The 22,224-nt window shown below is 36.7% G+C and overlaps 1 protein-coding gene across 3 annotated transcripts; it reads left to right on the top strand.

Annotated features, from left to right (window-relative positions):
- The first annotated feature begins 92 nt into the window (after positions 1–92).
- Positions 93–21,602, top strand: LOC106143215 (coiled-coil and C2 domain-containing protein 1-like). Of its 3 annotated transcripts, none has more exons than XM_060944599.1 (14): positions 93–404; positions 984–1,200; positions 1,817–2,033; positions 2,543–2,880; positions 3,409–3,627; positions 4,485–4,579; positions 5,367–5,531; positions 9,467–9,635; positions 13,096–13,234; positions 13,535–13,768; positions 17,121–17,298; positions 17,703–17,854; positions 18,657–18,783; positions 19,160–21,602. In XM_060944599.1, exons 1-14 carry the CDS (start codon positions 360–362, stop codon positions 19,277–19,279), a joined length of 2,415 nt encoding a protein of 804 aa, XP_060800582.1. In that variant the 5' UTR covers positions 93–359; the 3' UTR covers positions 19,280–21,602. The 3 variants fall into 3 exon arrangements, with proteins under 3 accessions (XP_060800582.1, XP_060800584.1, XP_060800587.1); XM_060944601.1 differs by having other exon boundaries at positions 94–404; positions 18,693–18,783; XM_060944604.1 differs by lacking the exon at positions 93–404 and adding an exon at positions 434–604.
- The last annotated feature ends 622 nt before the right edge of the window (positions 21,603–22,224 follow it).

Genomic DNA, 22,224 nt, shown 5'->3' with positions numbered 1-22,224 from the left:
TTCAGACGAAGATAATAGCAAATACCACTTTACGCATTGATTAAAATGTCACAGTCATCAATCTAAGCTGTCATTTTGCTTGTTCCATTTTAATACAAAACCAGCAATTGTTCTGATTTAGCATTTATCAAGTATTATTTAGTGCGAATTTTGCTCACAAAAAAGAAAGGAATCGAAGTTTTTAGGGTTAATTAAAATAAAAGGAACAAGAAGTTTATGCTCGCGCACAAGAAAAGAAATACCAAAGAAAAATAAACAGTAAAATACTGCTACAAATGCAAGTTATTTTACTTGAATAATCATATTGTGTTGTACAATCAACTTTAACTATAAATCGTGACGTTAAATAACTGTCTAAAATGTCTAGAAAACCTAGTTCCGGGAAGAAAACCAATTTGTCGCAAGTGAGTCATTGCTTTTATATTGTTTGCGACTAGACTTCTTGCTTTGATATCATTCTAACATGGTGTAAAAGTGATTCCTAACGGTCGATTACAATGTTATATACAAGTGGTGTAAACAGGAACACATTTAAAATAAAATAATAAATCAGCTGTTTGAAACTTCATTTGTAAACAAAGATCTTAGCCTTTCAGGTTTCAAGGTATTTTGAATCTGAAATTATGTGTACTTGAGGACAATTCGACATTTAAAAACTTCACTATAAATTTTACAAGATACATTTTGATATAAAACAAATACAGTTCCTAATATATTTTCTTATTGGAACTAATTTAAATACTGTTCATCTGTTTTTTTTTGCATATATTTATCAGAATTACTATTAAAATTATATATACATTTTTAATAGGAAAAAAAACCTAACACATTGTATTTGATGTATTGCAACATGAATTAAGTATTTAACAATTGTGTTTTTGAAATAATATTTTTTTTTTAATTTACATATCCCACAATGCTACAGAGTGAAGGACTTGATGTTTTGGGTGAACACAATAAATACATTTTACCTTCCATTTTAGTTTGGCCTCCTAGACATCCCAAGTCTAGACGATGCAGACAAGCCAATGGATCTATCTGACGATGACATAGACCTTGAAGCTGAGTTGGCAGCCATCAGTGGTGGGGGCCCCAAGAGGTCTCGGCCCAGGAAACCGGCGCCCATGCCAGCTTCAAGTCTTGATGCCATGATCGCTGCTAGTCTGAAGGATGTGCCATCTGATGATGATGTTGGTTCAGGTATGTGGTAGATAGATCCCACACATGAGAGTACATATGGCTACATAGAAAAGTATGCAAAAGGTGGTGTACTTTTTCACCTACTGTACATTGGATGTGCATTTCCTTAATTAATATGAATCTGTATTATTTAAAATCTACAAAGACATTTGGTTGACTGGAAGAAAGCCTTAGATTGGGTTAAGTCCGCCATTATACAAATTCTTCTTAATCCAATATTTGTTTTGTAATATTTTATATTACTTTCTTATGTGCAATAAAGAGTTCACAAACAAACAAACAAGGAAGTTAGTCAAATAAGGACAAAGTACCTAGTACACAGTAAACAGAAGAAACTTCATACATACTTTCATTTAGTTTTATTAACATGGGTGGGTAAATTGGTGATTTTTGTTTTTTAATACTTTTACCAAATTCACCTTTCCCATAGATGTTCTAAAAGGTGATTAAGGAAAAGGCTAATTTACTTGGGATTCTTCTTTTAGGTGAGGGGCTAGCAACCTGTATTTCATTCCCACCATTAAGTCATACAGCTGAATGTGTGTCTTTTCAAGACTATTGGCTCTGTCTACCCCGCAATGGATAAGGTGATTATGTATGTCTCTTTTCATTGAAGGTGATGAGAACGACCCAGACCTGCTAAACGAGTTACAAGAACTAGCGATTGAAGACGACGAGGCGCCCGCGCCCCCTCCCCGCGTCCCCCGCGCCGCCCCTCCTCCTCCCGTCAGTGGACAAAGCAGTACCATAAGCCTGCTGCAAGACAGGATATCAAATTATTCTCTTGCTGAGAAATCTGCAAAGGCTAATGGGGAAAGCAGCAGGGCCAGAAGGTAAATTGATGAGTCTAATGTGTATAATCTATTACAAATTGAACCATGATCCAATACAAGTTAGGTTCCCCAGCAAAGATTGTGGAGGTCAAATGGAAGTTGCTTCGTGTTAAAACCTGACTCACCGAAGCCAGGATCTTGGTCAAAAGGCTCCGAGTTTAGGATGTAACTGAGACCAAAACCAGAAGGAAGAAAAAGATTGTATATGAATATCAAATTAACACATTCTGTAAAACCTGTTATTAACCGAGTGATGAATTACAATACTTCATTCAGTGTTTCTTATCCTACTAATATTATAAATGCGAAAGTTTGTGAGTATATCAGTATGGATGTTTGTTATTATTTCACGCAAATACTACTGAACCGATTACGATGAAATTTAGAATGTAGCTGTAGCTGAAGACCCAGAATAACATATAGGCTAACTTTTTATCCCGGAGTTCCCGCGGGATTGATAGGGTTTCCATGCGGACGAAGTCGTTTTCAATAATTAATCATTTCCCTAGATTCGGTCGCGGCCTCAAAACCCTCAACGAACTACTGAAGCAAGCGAAGGCCGGCCGGCCTATCAACGACGAGGATATCCCACCACCAGTCAGTCTGGGGAAACCCACAGACGGGGCGCAGCCACCACAACCTCCGCCCAGAGTCGCGGAGCCACCAGCACCGATACCCGAACCACCAGCCAGAGAATTACCTCCCACCCCCGAAGTACCTTCGGCACCAGAGGAACCAACGGCCCCGGAAGAACCGCCATGTTTGCCGGAACCCAAGAATCCACCGCCCCCTCCCCCAGTGGAAGAATTATCCCCAGAAAGACAACAAGGGCTGCTGATTATTTTAAGTGAGTTTTTATATATTTACATGCATACATATAATCACGTCTATATCCCTTGCGGGGTAGACAGAGCCAACAGTCATCAGAAGACTGAAAGGCCGCGCTCAGTACACTTAACTGCACATAGAGTTGGTGCATAGATAACTCTAGAGCGTAGTGATACAGGACAAGTTTCTGTGAATATGGGAAGGTTGTTATGCTACTGACTGTACTTTAAGCGACAGTAGTGTATTTATTTATTTATTCAATACATCTTACAAGCTAACAGATATTATATCCAAAATGCTTACAAGATAAATTTAAAATAGAATTATATACAATTATTATACATTATTAACATTCAATTATGATACATTTAATATTGGAATATGACAATGATTAAAATAATTAATTATTATATATTATATTACATAAAGTAGCAATGATTACTTAGTAGTAATGAATACAGCCTACAGCGGCTTTTCAGTCTTCTGTTGGCTCTGTCTACCCCGCAAGGGGTTGTTGTTGTTTAACCACCCTTATACCATCTTCTAGAGCGTAAAGAAGAATTTAAAGCGGCTGCTCTAGCCAGCAAGCATGCCGGTGACAAGACCCTAGCATTAGAGTACTTGAAGGTGGTGAAGCAGTTCGATCTGGTGGTAGACGCTTACAAGGCTGGCCAGGAGATGGATCTGAGCGAGCTGCCCACCCCGGAACACATCGCAGCTGCAGCCACCCAGGGCAGGCAGGAGGAACATACGCAGAATTCTAATGGTATGTACATTTCTGTAGACTATAAGAACACTCCAAATATAGGCTATGTCTCTATATTTTTTTTATTTAACGCAAAGTTGAATCAGAAGAGGTATTTTTTTTTTCAGTCAGATGAAACTTTGTTTTATCAATTTTCGGTATTATTACGTATAGATGGCGCCACAAGCGTTCGTATTTAGTAAGAAATCTTTATTTAAAAGTGGTGAAGCAGTTCGATATGGTGGTGGACGCGTGACTGCCCCCTATGTATATATGTTTAGATCTTTAAAAGTTTTTTTAAAAGATAGACTGATTCAAGAGAAATTTTTATATGTATATATGTTACCCGGGGCGGGTGTAATAAAAAAAGCTGTCCCGGAAAACATTGTTTTGCCATATAATTAATTTTAAAAATAATTTCTAGTTAAAAAAATGTTAAGAGTTAAGAGAGAGACAACCCTTATCACAAAGGGGTATGAAAATGATGAAGAGGAATGAGGGATGTTGGCCGATTCTCAACGACCTATTCAATATGCTCACAAAATTTCATGAGAATCAGTCAAGCCGTCTCGGAGGAGTACGGGAACAAACATTGTAACACGAGAATTTTATATATAAGATGAGTTTTAACATACATACATACATATGTTCACGTCTATATCCCTTGCGGGGTAGACAGAGCCAACAGTCTTGAAAGGACTGAATGGCCACGTTCAGCTATTTGGCTTAATGATAGAATTGAGATTCAAATAGTGACAGGTTGCTAGCCCGTCGCCTAAAAAAGAATCCCAAGTTTGTAAGCCTATCCCTTAGAGTTTTAACTTTAAAGTAAAAAAAAAATGGTTAAAAAAAAGTTTACTTAACCAATTGTCTTATAGACGCCGAGACTCCAGCGGCCGAGAGCGGCGGAGGGGGCCTCATCACAGCCGCCACTTTGGACGAAGCACTCAGGCAAAGGCTTGCTGCTTTTCAGGTACATTATTATAAAAAAAAAAAAAATTTTTACCTTTTCCACACGCACTGAATTTTATATTTGTTTTAATATGAAGAATATATACAGTTCGAAAAATCATACATTTAAAACTAAAACATAAGGATATTATATGTATTAAATGTATAATTTTAAGAACTGTGCTTCCCGGAACTTTAGAAAAGAATCACCCCATATATTTCTCAAGGATGTCGTAAAAGGTGAATGAAGGAAGCGTATGTAAGCGATGGTCTAGCAACCTGTCACTCTTTGAATCCCAATTCCATCACTAAGCCAAAAAGCTAAACGTGGCCTTTCACTCTATTCAAGGCTTTGTCTACCCCGCAAAGACCATAGACGTGATTATATGAATGAATGAATTAATATATACTATTGCTTTTCTTATAATGTGGTACGTATACTATTTTTTAAAAACATGAACAATACAATTAAGAGTTCTTTATTCCTATATTAACTACTGCCCTTCACTTCGTTGGTAAAAGTTTACTAAAAAAGTTATGTGTTGCCCTTACGGACGATAGAGGGAGACATTATTGTATACCATACATCTAATAAAACTTCATTCATATCGGAGCAAATAGTTTTCGCGTGATGAGAGTACAAATATACAGACGATAAAAATCACAAATTTGGCTTCTGTTTGTCTTATATAGATCCCCCATATCGATATTTCTGCCAACATCTTGCAAGTACAGACATCGGACTATTTTATAAAACTACTTGACCGATAACGATAATGAATTGTGTTTTTTATTTTAAATCACTGCAGCAACAGGAAGCGAAAGCCAAAGAAGAGGGCAACTCGTCCAAAGCTCGGCGCATGGGCCGAATCGTCAAACAGTACCAAGAGGCGGTCGCTGCGCACGCGCGCGGGAAGCACGTCAACACGGAGGATCTGCCTACCCCGGCGGGGCACGGGCCGCTGCCTAACGAGGTGAGAAACTATGGCAATAAGTCACAATTAGGGTTGCCATCTCTAAAATTTGGAAAACCGGACGAGACGCGTGAAAACCCCGGATTTTAGAGTCCGAAAGCCGGACATGTTAACAAGATCTTTTAAACATATACAATGCAATAAAAGACATTTGAATATTAAACAACAGATCAGAAAATTTTTGAAGTTTAGACCTACAGCAATGTTTTTTTTTATTTTTTATTTATTAATATTTTAAAACCCGGTCTAAAAAAAAACCTTCCCCGGACGCTCCCCGGACGCCCTCTAAACTAGGACAAATCCGGGGAGACCCGGACGGATGGCAACCCTAGTCACAATAGATAATCCCGCGACGCTATCAGGCAATATGTGTGAAGAGTCTAAATCGCGCAAGCAAAAGTTTTCATGGATTGGAGCGTGTATACAATCTCTGACTCAACATCTGTCATGTGGTTCCCCAGGCATCTCACCAGCCTACAGGAAGATCTTTCCTATTGTGGTGGTCGACCCCAAATCATTACTTCCGCTACAGTAACATATATTTATTGAAGATTTTAGACAGTTTCGAAGTTTTAACTCGCTAAAAATTATAGTATATTTATGATACTGTCATTAATCAAATATAAACGAACAAATACATTAATAAATAACAAAGTAACAATTCAATGTTTCATGGTGCAATGTAAAAGTATGAAGTCTTGCCCGTAAGGCCTATTGGCGCTGTTTTCCCCGTAAGGGATAAAGACGTTATTTCTTTCTTGAACGCATCCTTTTACACCGGACCGGACATTATTATTATAATTCAGTCCGAATGTATCTTTGTTTTATAGTTCCTCCATTCGACAATAGATGGCGCTGTGTCATATTGAATGGCGATTTGGTTCGCTTCTTCACATGTTTGGTATAACGTCACCGTGGATTTTTTCAACAGACGGAAATATGTTGGCCTATTACGTTTGCCAATGAGCAAAAACTAACTTTTTAGTTTTGCGACAATTGGCACTGTCGATCCCGTAAGGGATAAAGACGTAATTTATTCCATAAACGCGTCCTGTGTTTTATATTACCATTCTTACTCCGGACTTAATAATTAATTCCGAATGTTTGTTGTTTTATAGTACCTCCATTCCATTCGATAACAGATGGCGCTGTTTCACATTGAAACGCGCTATGGTTTGCTTGTTCATGCGTTTGGTTATATCGTCACCGTGGATTTTCCATCGGACGGATTTTGATGAAATTTTTATTTTTGGAAGATTGTTGCGAACCGTACGGTTATGCAATCTAAAGTTTCAAAAAGAATCTTCTTATACATTTAGTTTAGGATGTCGTATCGTATGAGGCGACTAAGGATTCTCGTTTTAGGCTTGGGCTAGCAATCTGTCACTATTTGAATCTCAATTCTATCATAAAGCGACATGAACGTGGCCTATCAGTCTCTTAAAGAGTTTTGACTCTGTCTAGCCCGCAAGGGATATAGACGTGATTATATGAAAGAATGAATTTAGTTTAGGCTTTCTTGGTTATTTTTTAATCCATAATACGTCCAATTTTATAAATGCGAATTGCAAAGATATGTTCTGTGTGATTTTTTGGATTTTACGAGTACTTTATACTGTAGATATAATATGTAGATAATTAGATATATTATATTTATTTATTTACAAATTTATGTACACAGAAAACTTCGAAAGTGATAATCACAAGAAACGAAATAACAAAGGTTCTGCTTGTTTCAAAATAAAAAAGGCGTGTACTCCACTCACACAACTAATATATGTATATATATTTTGATGAAGTTTATAAGATATAAATGCTACTCGTGGGAGGCCGGGGCGGGTTGCTAGCAGAAAGATATGTTGATCGGTAGAAATGAAGCTGGAGAAAAATATTGGAAGTGTCTAGTCTGCCACCAGTGGTCATTTAATAAAAATAAATATACTGCCACTTGTGGTTAGATAAAAAATTATATTATTCTGCCGCTATAGGCACAATAACAAATAAGGCTATTTTGCCACAAGTGGCAAGTCAAACCAACAAAATATTCTACCGCTAGTTAGAGGCAGCACACCTACCAAAAATAAACAGCCACCAAAGCTGAGGCAAGCCTTTTGCGGCAATTGATATACTTATCAAAAAGTAGTAAATGATACACGATTTCTAAGAAATATATTTATTTTTCATGTACGAGTACATAACAACGTTTATTTAGATATTGCTTTTTTTTTCTTAACTCCTACTACTGTTAGATCATGTCCTTTGGGTCGACCTCTGCGTTTTCGGACAGCTGGTAATCTTATTGTTTGATTAACAAGAGCATTACAGGTCTGTGCCTGATTTAATGCCTTTAGCATTAGCTAAAGGCATTAAATCAGGCATATTTTTGTCATTTCTATCTTCAGTTTTTACATGTTTCTCAGCCTTTTCTAGATTTTGTTTCTGTTCAACAGGTTTCTCTATATGTAGATTTATTTCTTTCTCATCCTGTTTATTATGTATTATAAGTTGTCTCTCTGCGTATTCTATATTTACTATCTCTAAATCTTCTGCAGTATGGTCGATTATATGTATGTGCCTTATTTGTTTTTATCGTTACATTTTCGTAGTTTTTTGTGTCTTCCTTTTCTGTTTCTGGTTCAATATGTATTATTACATGTGTCTCTAAGTTTATTTTATTGCTTTCTTTTTGTTCATTATGTATTATTACTATATTTTTAGCAAATCCAATTTGCTCTGTTTCTAAAACCTCTGTAGTGTTATTGTTAATTTCTATGTTACTTGTTCTTTTAAACGTATTTTCATCTTTATTTCTGTCATCATTTTCTATTTCTTCGTCGTTTATTTCTAAATGTTGTATTTTTTTTTCCTTTTGATTAAGTACTGTTATTGTTTTATGGCCTTTATTATTTTAACATAGCTGATTTGTATTTTTGCGGTACACAGAAAAAGCACTCTAAGTGCTTTTTCTGGGTTTTATCGTTAATTATAATTTACAGTAATACAAACAATGAAAACAGTTTAAAACTTCCTCATCAACTACAAAAACAAAAACCGATAGGGTTATGTTTTTGTTTTTGTCACATTGCTAACTTCGGTACGATACTTTAACATAAGAAATATATGCTTTATATACAAGTTATAAGGAACATATTCCAATAACTAATAACTTGTGGCGGAATAGCATTTTATATTAGTCTGCCGCAATAGGAACAACTTCACTACGCTGCCCTAGTGTATTTTAAAATTAGACTTTATTAGTTTGACTAAAGGAACAAATTTGAATACCACAATACTTGTGGCAGAATTATTTAATTTCTTATTTTACCACTAGCGGCTTAGTAATTCGATTTGTTAAATGGCCGCTGGTGGCGGACTAGACACTTCCAAAAATATTTAGAAAAAAAAACGGATTTCTTGTTATTTTTTATTTTAAACTTTCACTTGTTTTACAATGCCTTGCCCAAACCCGCGCATTGTTGTTTGGCACGAAGTTACGTTATTTGGTCTAGGTGCACTAAGACAGGATTTCTCGAAATTCCCGCGGGAACGGGAACGAACGGCACTTTATACACACATCATATACTTAGTATGGATTGTTATTGGAATTGATGATGTCTTTTTCTTCCTGGCTATATACTCGTAGTCCAGGCGCACCCCGGGCTCCTCTCCAGAGAGGTGAGGAAATACTCACCTCCGCGCCTCTTTACCACGACCCTGGACTGGTTAGTCAGGTTTTATACGCGAAGCGACTGCCATCTGACCTCCGCAACTTTTGCAAGGGAACTTAACTAAATTGGATCATGGTTGCACATCCAGTTGCCTGAATATTGACATTGTCCCGTAACGTGAGAGCTCTGGTTGGCACCAAAACTAATGTACGTAACTCAGAAAAGAGTCATGGGATTGATTGTAATGAAATATCTTTACATTTTTAGGGGGCCCCGCAATCGGCCGCTTCCCCCACCCCCTTGTCTCCCCCCCGTCCCCCCGTGCCCATCCCCACCCCCGCGGTATCGTCCACGTCGCGGTACGAGAAGCAGATCGCATTGCTGACATTAAGGCAGAAGCAGTTCAAAGAAGCCGCGCTTGATGCTAAGAAAGCGGGTGAGTTGTAAAAAAAAATAGTATTTTTTTTAAAAAAAGGTAATTCTTCAAACATAACAAGTGAGCCTTTGCAAAATGTTTTTCACAGGATGTAAATAACAGTCAATCGGACCAATTTAGATCAACTTACGTAAATAATGACACGACATTATAAAATACTATGTAAGCTAATAGAATAGAATAGAATAGATTTATTTTCAAAATTGGATACAAGGTATCACTTATTGACGTCACATCACCTAAATCTAATTATAACTACTACCGCTTCCAAAGCGTATGTGTAGAAGAAGCGGCGGAACAAACTACACTGCAGCATTTTCATCGGACGTCAATGTACAAATATAGATCTCTTAAATCTAAATCATGGACGAATACACATTGTCTACATTAAAAAACATGAATGAATGCAGAACTAGTTATTTCAATACGAATTCGATATTTCGTCAAATAAATAAAGATAAAATAAAATATGTACAGTACATACTGTACAAATTATGTCAACATCATGTCAAAAATGCACAAGCATTTAAGAGGCCATTATGTCAAGCTCGGGCCACACATGTTTATCATTAATATAATCCTCCGTGCTGTAATAGGCTTTCCTACAAAGCTTATCTTTAATGTACTTTTTGAATTTTCTATCATTCATTTCAAGAACACTTTTTGGTAATTTATTATAAAATCTTATACAATTAATCAGAAATGATTTCCCTACCTTAGCCAGCCGATGCGCTGGGATCGACAACTTGTAATTGTTCCGCAGTGATCTACTAGTACATTCACCTACTTTTTTGAAAGCGTCTAAGTTTTTCCTAACATGCATAATGTTATCGAAAATGTATTGTGAGGGCAATGTTAAAATATTAAGGGTTTTGAAAAAATCTCTAAGTGAATCTCTTTGTTTTAAGCCGTAGATGGCTCGAATTGCCCTTTTTTGTAAAATGAAAATAGTTTGTATGTCTGCTGCTGATCCCCAAAGCAGCAGACCATAAGACATTAAACTATGAAAATAACTAAAATATACTAACTTAGCAGTTGCCACATCTGTCAAATGCCTAATACGACGAATGGCGTAGGCTGCAGAACTAAGCCTTTTAGAAAGTTTTAAAATGTGAGCATTCCATTTTAAATTTGAATCTAATGTTATTCCTAAGAAAGAAGTACTATCAACAATATCTAATCTTTTATTACTTATACTAATATCTACATTTGCCTGCCGCACATTGGGATAGCGATGGGCGATTACTACTAAAAGTTATCGAATCAGTCGATTGTTTAATGCAGTCGATAAAAGTCGATAATCATCGATGTCAATCGATTGTTATCGACCAATGAAACGCGTGCGGCGGGCGACGACGACTGCGGTTACCTTAATACTATTTTTTAGCGCACCGAATCAATTACTACTAAATAGTAGTATAAAAGATTACCATGTGCGTTGCGTGCGTGCCCTGCGCTACGTTCTTACAATAAACGGAACGTTCAATCGTTTGTCGACATCGTAGTTTATGTGGATGTTGTGTTGATACATTATTCTGTAGAATAATAGGCCAGAGTTATATAGTAAAAAAATTTAATAAATCGAATACGTAATCGTTTTTGTTTCATAATATTAAACTAGGTAATCTTAAAGTAGGTATGAGATCAATCAAAACTGAGATACTTTTTAGTATAAACTTCACTAGGTAGGTTTTATGTTATACAATTATAAAACAAAATTTAAATGCTTTTCCTAAATCAACAAAGTAAGTAGCTAACAAAAATGACAAAAAATAATAGAATCAACAGTTTACTGTTAATAAGTAAGTAAACTCTTAAACAATAAACGGACTAACGAAATATAATAATATTTACTTTACGTTCAAAGTTCAAAATGAAACGGTAGGCGCGGGGTGCGCAGGGATGGATGAGTGGATAGGTAAAATACAAACGGCTGTTTCAATTTCAACAGCTTATAAATGAAGCATTTTACACTACGTAATAAATCAAAAATAATAACAAAAACAATATTTATTAACACTCTTTTAACATATTCTTTTGTTTCATTAAAATACTCTTACGTAAAACAAATTTGACTTCTATTTTTAAAATTTTCGCCGGATGTTCTTATTTTCACGATAATCAATCAGAACAAAGTATTTATCAACCAATCAGAATAAAATATCCTGTTTCCTGTCAATTCAATAGGGTTGTAACACTGTGGGTTGTAATAATGTGTGCGTGGATTAATCATATGATTTACATTTTAAAAACAAATGGTAATATTTCGCGTTGAAATCGTTTGTAAAGTCATGCATGAATATTCAGAGTTCAGATCAGACTCGGATCAGTAGACTCAATATCATTTACTTTATTTAGCAAAAATAAATCCTTGATTATTTGTCTTCTGTTTCATTTCATATCAACAACAACATGCTATATTAACATTCACACGCACACGCAAATCAGAAAAATACGCCGCCTAACGCACACGAATATTAGCTGATATGCGATGAGTATAGAGATAGTAGTATAGTTATGGATAGTAATTAAATTAGTAGTTTGTCGATTGTTATTCGAATAATCAGCCTGAGGAACTACTAAATCGACAATCGAATGCGCGAGCGCGCGATTTTCGATTCAGTCGATCGTATATTTAGCAAGAATCGCCCATCGCTACATTGGGAAGTGTAAACTTAATGCATTGGGTCTTATTTGCATTTAACAGTAAGTTGTTGATTGTAAACCAGTTAGAAATGGCGGCTAAAGTGCTATTCACATCATCACATATTTCGCTACGGCGGTTCATTTTAAAAATTAGTGACGTATCATCTGCAAACAACACGATGCCAGTCTGTTTCTCAATCAATAAATACAATACTGTCAGGTTGGCTGGAAGAGATCCCACTTGGGGATAAGCCCGCCTTTGTACTGTACTACTGTTTTATATTTGTAATCTACTCCTTTAGTGAACAATAAAGCATTAACTTACTTACTTACATATCATCACGTCTACATCCCTTGCGGGGTAAGTTATTCATTCATTTAAGCACTTACAAAGGATTGCCGTATATCATAAGTTAGACACGACGGAAGCTATCAACATTAGAAAACAAAAAAAAATGATGAGCAAACTTTTATTATATGAATCTATATTCCATATTGACAATGTGCATTCGTCTACGATGTAGATTTAAGAGATCTATGTTTGTAAACTGGCGTTTCGTGAAAATGCTGCAGTGTAGTTTGTTCCGCCGCTTCCACTACACATGGGCTTTGACAGCGGTAGTAGATATAATTAGATTTAAGTTATACCTGGTATATAGTTTTGAAAATAAATCTATGTTATTCATAGTTAAGCTATACAACTGAATGACTTTCTTCTCGAGACTATCACCCCCGTTTGCCCCGTAAGGGATAAAGACGTGATGATTACTAAACATACTCTGTTCAGTTTTGTCCATCAGTTTTATCATTGCAGGTGACATAGAACAAGCTAAAGAATACTTGCGTGCTGCGAAAGGATTCGACTCTGTCATAGAAGCAGCTAAAGGAGGTCTAATTGTGGACCTCAAGTCTCTCCCGCTGCCGCCCAGGACTAAGGAGAATATAGAACATACGTAAGTATAACTTGTATATGTTACGCCGATGTACCTGCGCAGGAGTTTAATTTTTTGTATGGCGCGAAAATATTTGAGTGGTTGACCCTATCTAACTGTCCGCTGTAACGATCGATATATCGGCTGGCGAGAACCTCATTATGGCCAAATTTTGACCCTGACACCGGCGAGCCAGAGGGCATCGTGGTGAAATGCGATCCCATGATGACTAAATATTTAATGTATAATCAACTTCTGTATAAATATAGGATAAAATCGTGATCACTGTATGTAATTAATATATTAATTGATTATCTGTAGGTTCGACGTGATATCAGCTGAAGACTGCGGCCCGTCAGACGACTCGCCGACCATAGACCTAGAGGGCGATGACGTCATACTGAGGATCCAGCAACAGCTGACGAAACAGCTCAAGTTGTGTTTAGACAACAGGGATCATAACAAGAAAATGGGAAATGTGGCGGAGGCGAACAGATTTGAGCATTTGGCGGTAGCTGTGAAGCAAGACTTGGATGTCGTTTTAGTTGCTAAGAGGTAAGAGTTGCAATTTTTTTTAACTAGATGGCGTTTGAAATAATTTTTGGTCTGTGGTATAGATAACAGAGATTCGATTCTAGGAAATGTGGTAAGAGATTAAAACAAGATTAAGGTACAGTCAAACTAGATTAAGATGCAGTCAAACAAGATTTATTGGCAGTCTTTGATTCCATTGTCCGAGTCGTTTAAAACTAAAATTGTATTATATACTAGCTTTCCCCCGCGACTCCGTCCGCGCGGATGTCGGTCTTCGCGTAGATGGTTTATTTCTCCATTTTATTTTCAGTCCGGTCAATTTAGACCAAAAAATAGGAATGAAGCTACGCTGAATGCTGCAGCAAGCTGCAGCTGCTGCTGCATGAAGCACGCTGAAAATGAGTATAATTGTTTAAAACACAATCAAAAGCATTATTTCAAAATTCCCCATGATTCCGGTTTAAGGAAAAAAATTACCCAAGGTCAAAGGTAAGAAAATGGGATTTTCACGATTTTCTTCAAAACGGTAAGTTTTATAGGAAAATTACCTCAGACATAGATTGTAGATCATAAAGATATCTATAAAAAGGAATCAATATTTTTTTTCAATAAAGCTACCGTTTCTGAGATATAACGATGCAAAAAGTTGCAAGCGTCATAATATGCAAAAGCACGTCTCGTATATACTCTATGTAGCAGTAATATAAGTAAAAATATTGTTCTGTCGGTAATTTTAACTTGAATTCAAAATATAAAATATACATAAGTATAATAAAACCCAGTCTCTTAATTTATACTGTAGTGAAACCTTGAGACAACATCTGTCTCTCTGTTTAATTGTGTACGTGGCTAGGGTCGTATACCTGCTTTATCTCAGAATGCTCAACACATGAAATACCGTTAGTCTTTAATAATAGTTGTCCTTGCGGGGATACCGTTGTCGGCTATGGACACCACGGCCTCTCATGCCCTAGGAGTGCCGGCCGTTTAGGGCGCCATGCCGCCCTAAATGATACAATCCTCCGTGCTCTTGCCACCATCCATGTTCCAGCCGTTCTAGAACCAAACGGTCTGGCTCGGGATGATGCCAAGAGACCGGATGGTATGACTTTGGTACCCTGGAGATTGGGGCGGCCTTTGGTGTGGGATGCTACTTGTGTCGACACACTTGCGCCGTCTCATCTTCAGGTTACTAAATCTAAGGCCGTTCTGCTTCAAATGAGGCAAAAAACCTCAAAAGGCGCAAATATGTAGTTATCGGGATCAAAGTTTACATCAGATGGCAAGTGTGATAGTGATATTGAAAGGAGAGTGAACGCGGGGAACATGGTGAATGGAGCTTTGCATGCCTTTATGAGCAGTCAGAAACTATCCAAAAAGGCTCGACTGGCTGTGCGCAGGGGCGTGTTGGTCCCGACATTAATGTATGGGAGTGAAAGTTGGGTATGGCAAAAGAAGCACGAAAGCAGAATAAATGCAGTGGAAATGAGAGCGTTAAGGAGTATGTTGAGTGTGAAATTGAGTGACCGGATAAGGAACAGTGTGATAAGGGAATGTTGTGATGTGAAAGAAGATGTAGTTACAGGAATAGAAAAGGGTATGTTGAGATGGTTCGGTCATGTGGAGAGGATGAATGAAAACAGGTTGACTAAGCAGATATACATGGAGAGTGTGGAGGGAAAGGTCGGGGTGGGAAGACCTAGACGAACATATCTTGATCAAATTAAGGACGTCCTGGTAAAGGGTCAAGTCAAAAGTACCCGAAACCGCCGAGCTTGCATGAAGAGAGTTATGAATGTAGATGAAGCAAAGGAAGTATGCAGGGATCGTGGCAAGTGGAAAGAGGTAGTCTCTGCCTACCCCTCCGGGAAAGAGGCGTGATTTTATGTATGTATGTATGTATTTAGTTATCGGTAATATCTATACTTTTGAACCTTTTGGGGTAGAAACTCTGGGACCGGGGGGCCTATCTGCCCATCAGCTTTTCCGACAATTGTCGAAAAAGCTAATTGAGGTATCTCTTGACCGGAGGGCTGGAAATTATCTGACTCAGAGAATCAGCATTGCCATTCGAATTGGCAATGATGCCAGCCTTCTGGGCACATTCCCGCATGTTGATGCTATGCAAGGACTGTACAATTTATAAATTAAATTTTAGTTTGTAGTCATCTTTTTTCTTTCTTTTTATAAGTAGTTTTAGTTTTAATTTGGTTATTGCATTGAATTTGATACTTGTAACCTCTATTATTGTCCTAAGATGATTTTCTTCACTTAGGGTTATTCTATTTTTTTTTAAATAATAAATGCGAAAGTTAGTCTTGAATACCACTGCGTAGTGAAAACACGTGTTTATTCTAACCTATTTCAGACTTTTTCAAGTTTAATAATAAAAATGTAAAAAAAAACGCGCTAATAGTACACTACCTCAGAGGAGGCAAGGAAACGGATGCATATTATGACGCTTGCAACTTTTTGCATCGTTATATCACAGAAACGGTAGCTTTGTTGAAAAAAAATATTGATACCTTTTTTAAAGATAACTTTATGTTCTACAATTTATGTCTGAGGTAATTTTCCGAATTGAAAAACTTACCGTTTTAAAGAAAATTGCGATACACCCATTTCTTACCTTAGACCGTGAGTAAATTTTTTTCCTTAAACCGGAATCATGGGGAATTTTGAAATAATGCTTTTGATTGTGTTTTAAATAATTATACTCATTTTCAGCTTGATGGGAATTAATGTAGCTATGTAGTATTTTTTCATAGTAATTAGTAGCGGCCCGCTTGTGCAGCAAACGGTTCAAGCCAAAGCCGACTTTAGGCGCTACATGTTACGGCGCTAAATCCACTGCGGGTAACGCAACGTGTGTTCGCGGTTCTACAGAACAACGTCTATGGATAAACTGAAAAATTAAGATTTTTTTTTCTTCGTATTTTTTCGGGATAAAAAGTATCCTATTTTACGCCCAGGATAATAAGGTATAATTATACCAAGTTTCATCAAAATCGAACCGTTAGTTTTCACGTGATGCCTGAACATACAGACAGACAGACAAAAATTTTTTTAATCACATTTTTGTGTTTGGTATCGATCCAGTAACACCCCCTGCTATTTATTTTTTCAATATTTTCAATGTACAGAATTGACCTTTCTACAGATTTATTATATGTATAGATTCACGTTTAGCTGTTAGGCTTAATGATAGAATTGAGATTCAAATAGTGACAGGTTGCTAGCCCATCGCCTCTAAAAAGAATCCCAAGTGTGTGTCAGTCTTTCAAGACTGTTGATTCCGTCTACCCCGCAAGGGATACAGACGTGATTATATGAATATTGAATTGAATGTATAATTTATCATTACGAATTCCAGATTAGGACAAGACCCGCCCAAGTTCCACTATGAATCTCGGCAGTTCGCCGTAGTGCAATGCAATACGGACCTTAACGAGAACGATTTAGAGCTCACAATCGTCAGGGGTATCGCTTACAACGTGCCCAACCCTAAGGAGGTCGACACATACGTCAAATTTGAATTCCCTTATCCTCAGGTGAGATATATCTGAGTTACATACAAACATACATACATACATATGGTCACGTCTATATCCCTTGCGGGGTAAACAGAGCCAAGAGTCTTGAAAACACTGAATGGCCACGTAAAAGGCGACTAAGGGAATGGCTTATAAACTTTGGATTCGTCTTGTAGGCAGCAACCTTGGCTAGCAACCTGTCACTATTTGGATCACAACTCTATCATAAAGCCAAACAGGTGACCGTGGTCTTTCAGTCATTTCAAGACTGTTGGCTCTGCCTACTCCGCAAGGGATACAGACATGATTAATGTATGTATATATGCTTAACGCATACATACATATATTAATCATGTCTACATATGTTTGAATAAATAAATAAATTTTACTGGTGTATTAGAACCTATTTTGTGATATTTCAGGAGACGCCAGTATCCGACCGAACAGTGCTCATAAAGGACACAAACAGTCCGGAATACAATGCTGTGTTCCCGCTGGTCATCAACCGAGCCGCAAGACCTTGTCTCAGGGTGTTTAAAAGGCATGGCATCAAACTGGAGGTTTATGCTAGAGGGTGAGTTTTAGAATAGAATAGAATAGAGTGAGTTTTACTGGTTCTAACACTAAAAGCTGGTTGTTGATTGTCAAATAAAATATAAAGGTTTATATTACGCTACACACAGGTGTGTGTAGCGGCCGTTCAGCCTCCATGGACAAACAGTCTCTTTGACTTGACTTTTTAGATGACCAAAACTGACAGACTGTGAAAAAAGGACAATCGAGACTAAGACGAGATGACGATAGGACGCACCTTGAACGGGCAAAATTCTGTTTTTATTCTGACAAGACCTAAAAGACCCTCGGCCCGTTCACTGTGTTTTCTTGCCTTCACTATATCTATATAATGTGTCACTAAATATATATAACATTGTGCTGTACCTTCATTTTTACTAAGGCGTGTTTTGAAGCAAATTTAATAGTATTCCCGCTTATCCATCTAGTTGTAACTCTGTTTGTTACTTGTGTTCTGTTGTAGCAACTGTTTCCGCAACGACCGTTTGCTGGGCTCTGTGCTTATTAATCTACCTTCATTCTTTCTTATCTATTCCTATTCTCACTTCTATTCTTGACTGTTTTATTTCGACTGTGGGTTATTCGATTAATTCTCTAATTGGAACTATTGTATTTGCATATTCCTAATGTCTTCTAGATTAATTCTGCTTTGTAGTTCTTATCCGCGGATAAACCTTCACTATTGCTATATAACATATCACTGTTTCTCTATAAAGTGTCACTAAACATAAATTATACTGTATTTTTGGTGTAGTGTTGTAGTCTTTGTGTGTGTGTAGAGTAGTGTTCCCGCTTCATTACAGTTGTTCATCGTGTTGTGACGTGGTGTTCTGTTGCAGCGGCTGGTTCCGCAGCGACCGGCTGCTGGGCTCTGTGCTCGTCAAGTTGGCGCCATTGGAGACAGCGGTCACAATACACGATTCATTCCCGGTAAGTATTATGTAAAATGAATTTATTAAATGGCGGCGATGTATTTCGCACTCCGTCACGTCTCATTCCCAGCGGGGGCGGTCTGCGGAAAGCCGTTTTTCGACGTTGAATGACTCTCCCTAATTATAAAAAAAATTATATTTTTTTTTAATTTTTATTTGCTAGGTATAAATTTAAAAACTACAGGCTCTCAGGCATCTCTTGATAAAATTAAGCAGTGATACGCTATTCTTTCAAATCGAAGCTTTATTGAAGATATTAGATAATAGACACTGTATTATCTTATGCTTCATTCACATTTATCAATACTCATCCGTTTAAAATTTCTTAAAAACTCATAAATTTGTCATACTTTATTTATAAATTTACTTCTCAGCTCATGGACGGCCGGCGGCCCGCGGGCGGTTCCCTAGAAGTGAAGCTGCGCGTGCGCACGCCGTTATTACAGCAACAGATTGAGAACACCAAGCATCGGTGGCTGGTCATAGACAACTGAATATAGCCATAGATTTTGGTATCTGTAAATAATTTTGACTCTATCTGATATGTGGCTGTAATTCACTGACCTCTAAAATGTACTCTGGACTTCGTTTTAACGATGTAAATATGACCCCTTATTGATTTACATAGAACTACTTTGGGAATGTTATTTCTACTTCTTCCATTGAAAGCGAAGTTTAGAAAAGCTTCCCAACTTGAGACTCTTCTTTTGAGAAATGGGCTTTATGACTAATATCTGTTGGCTACGTCTACCCCGTAACCGATAAAGTTATGATGAATATCAACGGCGGCTATTTGTATAAATTGGCATTTTTAGTACCGAGTACACTCGGTACTGAAAATTGAATTGAATTGGGCTTGAAATGGGAGTGAAAACCAAGCTGTCATTTTGACAGAACATTTGGTCCAGCGTACTTATATTATTCATGTCAGTGTTGTAATTTTATTTAGTATGCAATTTTGTACGCATAATGTACATAAAAACATGTATAAATCTCACTTGTTTACTTGTTTTGTCACAAATATGTTTATCCAAGAACGGTACTTGAGATTCTTTGTGACGATTGGATTTCAACATGAGTGGTCACTGCGAGTTGTAGCTGGAGCGATGATTCGGTTCGACCGTCACCAAAGGGAACATCTACCGCCAGGCTAGGTGTGATGCCTGGGGAACCGCGCGACAGACGATGTTGAGTCGGAGGTTGTATTTATGCGCCAATCCGTGAAATCTTTGCTTGCGCGATTTAGATTCTTCGTTGCTATTGGCTGAGCGCGTCATTGTCTTCGCTCTGATTGACAGTTTGTGTGTTACATTAGTGGTGTCGCCACACGAGTATTACTCGATCAAACGCGTGGAGTAAGTAAACACAAATTTGTATCGAATTTCATTAGTGACATCGCGTCACCACTAGATGGCGCTGATCAAATCACATACAAATTTAAAAGCTGATTAAATCGCGTTTACTTGCTGGGCTCGTCTGATCGAGTTAAACTCGCAGTGACGCCTCTGTAATTATATCTGAATCTCAACTACATCATGCCGTTTACTTAACTTTGACTGGTCCTGTTTACCCCGTAAGGCGTAAAGACGTGATATTGTTTACTGTTTTATATGTATTCCAAGAATGCATTTTTATAACGTGTAAATTGTGATTGACATTTGTATTAATGTATTTAAAAAAAATAAAAAGTTTCAGTTAACCAGCTTAAGATATGGACTGTACATATTATAAAAGAAGTCAATTTCCTCTTGACCTTATCAAGCCGATAAAGCTATTACTACATAATTAAAAATATATGGAAGATATTACAATAGATGAACCGAAAACCTAGTAGAAAATCTTTCTTTATTAGATTAAAAAATTTTAATGTAAACAAAGAAAGAAAAATTGTTTATACAGGCTGACTTTTAATTCAACTGCATAAATTTAACTGTTAAGTGTACTCATCTAAAGGATATTTAAAAACGTTAAAAGAAAAATATCAGTTCATATTTCAGAAAGTACGAAAAAAATAAAAGTATCAAAATCCACGATCCTAAATACGTCATATCACCCCGGCCGGCGGAAAAGCGACGCGTAAGATTCAGAGGTCAACGAGAGCGATCTGTCGAGATCGCTCAGCTGAACAAATTGTGTCGTTACTCTGTACTTTACTTGATCTTGAAACTAGAAAAATAATTTATTTTTCAGACATTTATTTACATGTTAAGTTTTAATTTCTTTTTGTAGTATTGGTCTGTATTAACGCGTGTGACGTAGTTTTTGAGGGTTTTTTAAATGTGAAAATGATGACGTTTAATTTAAATAAAAATGGGCTCAAACGGCTCAGAAGCATGGGTATAGTCTATGTTTAAAAGGATGCAGTTGTTTTAAATGTCAGCCTGTATAGCACAAAATACAAAAAAATCCAATAATGTACCAAAAAGTCTCAGCAAATGTCACAGTGTGAGCCGCGACACTGGTCTTCAACGGATGCTTTTGAAAATAAAACCATTAACATGGTACATGTGGAAGGATGCGGTCTCTGCCTACCCCTCCGGGAAAGAGGCGTGATTTATGTATGTATGTAACATGGTACATACCAAGTCTACCCCGCAAGGGATATAGACGTGACTTTATGTATGTAACATGGTACACACTTTTCTATTTCACTGAAATGTTTGTAAAGTAATTTTAAACGATATAATAGCATTATACAGTTAAGGTTATATTTAATCAATGTAATTTTTACGCGCGAAACGCTTCAAAGTGCCTCGTTCAAGGTGTAAATATATGGGTTGTTATCAATTTGAATAAATAAATGAGTATAAGAATACATTTTGACATGATTTTTATTTCTTATACGACCTCTCTTTTCAGAGTAGGATAAAAGATAGTAAGTTAATGAACTTACTAGCGCCACCTTACAAGTTTTATTAAAAATTTAATGAAATTGAATTTTTTTTATTTTTCATTGGATCCTAGTAGTCGTTAATTTTTTACCATTTTAGTAAAGTATTTTATTTAAATATTGTTTTCATGTTGAATTTATATTAATTTTATTATATTTTTAGAGAATAAAGAAATACCAAAGACATATTACAAAGTCTGCATAACAACAATCACAACATCATATAACTCTGATTTATATAGAAGAATTGTATCAAATGTTCTTCCTATAAACAGATGCAAAGTCTAGTAATATAACTATTATATAGAACCTTAAAAGTATAATGCGTTATACAAATTGCAATTCAGTTAAAACCAGTTCAACACATTGTTTATTTACTAAACGACAAGGCCACCAAAATATATTGACCCCTTAACAATTTTATTGCAATCCGGTTTTTTGGAACAGTTGAGATGGGGCGGTTCTCTTTAAATTGGTTGGGTTTCCATAGTAATTTGAATGGGAATTCACACCTTGTTGTCTATAATTGTAAATTAGACTTTATGAACT

The sequence above is a fragment of the Amyelois transitella genome, chromosome 2, assembly GCF_032362555.1.
Source record: "Amyelois transitella isolate CPQ chromosome 2, ilAmyTran1.1, whole genome shotgun sequence".
Lineage (NCBI taxonomy): Eukaryota > Metazoa > Arthropoda > Insecta > Lepidoptera > Pyralidae > Amyelois > Amyelois transitella.
Note: the sequence above shows the minus strand (reverse complement) of the source record. Positions and strands in the feature narration are given on the sequence as shown.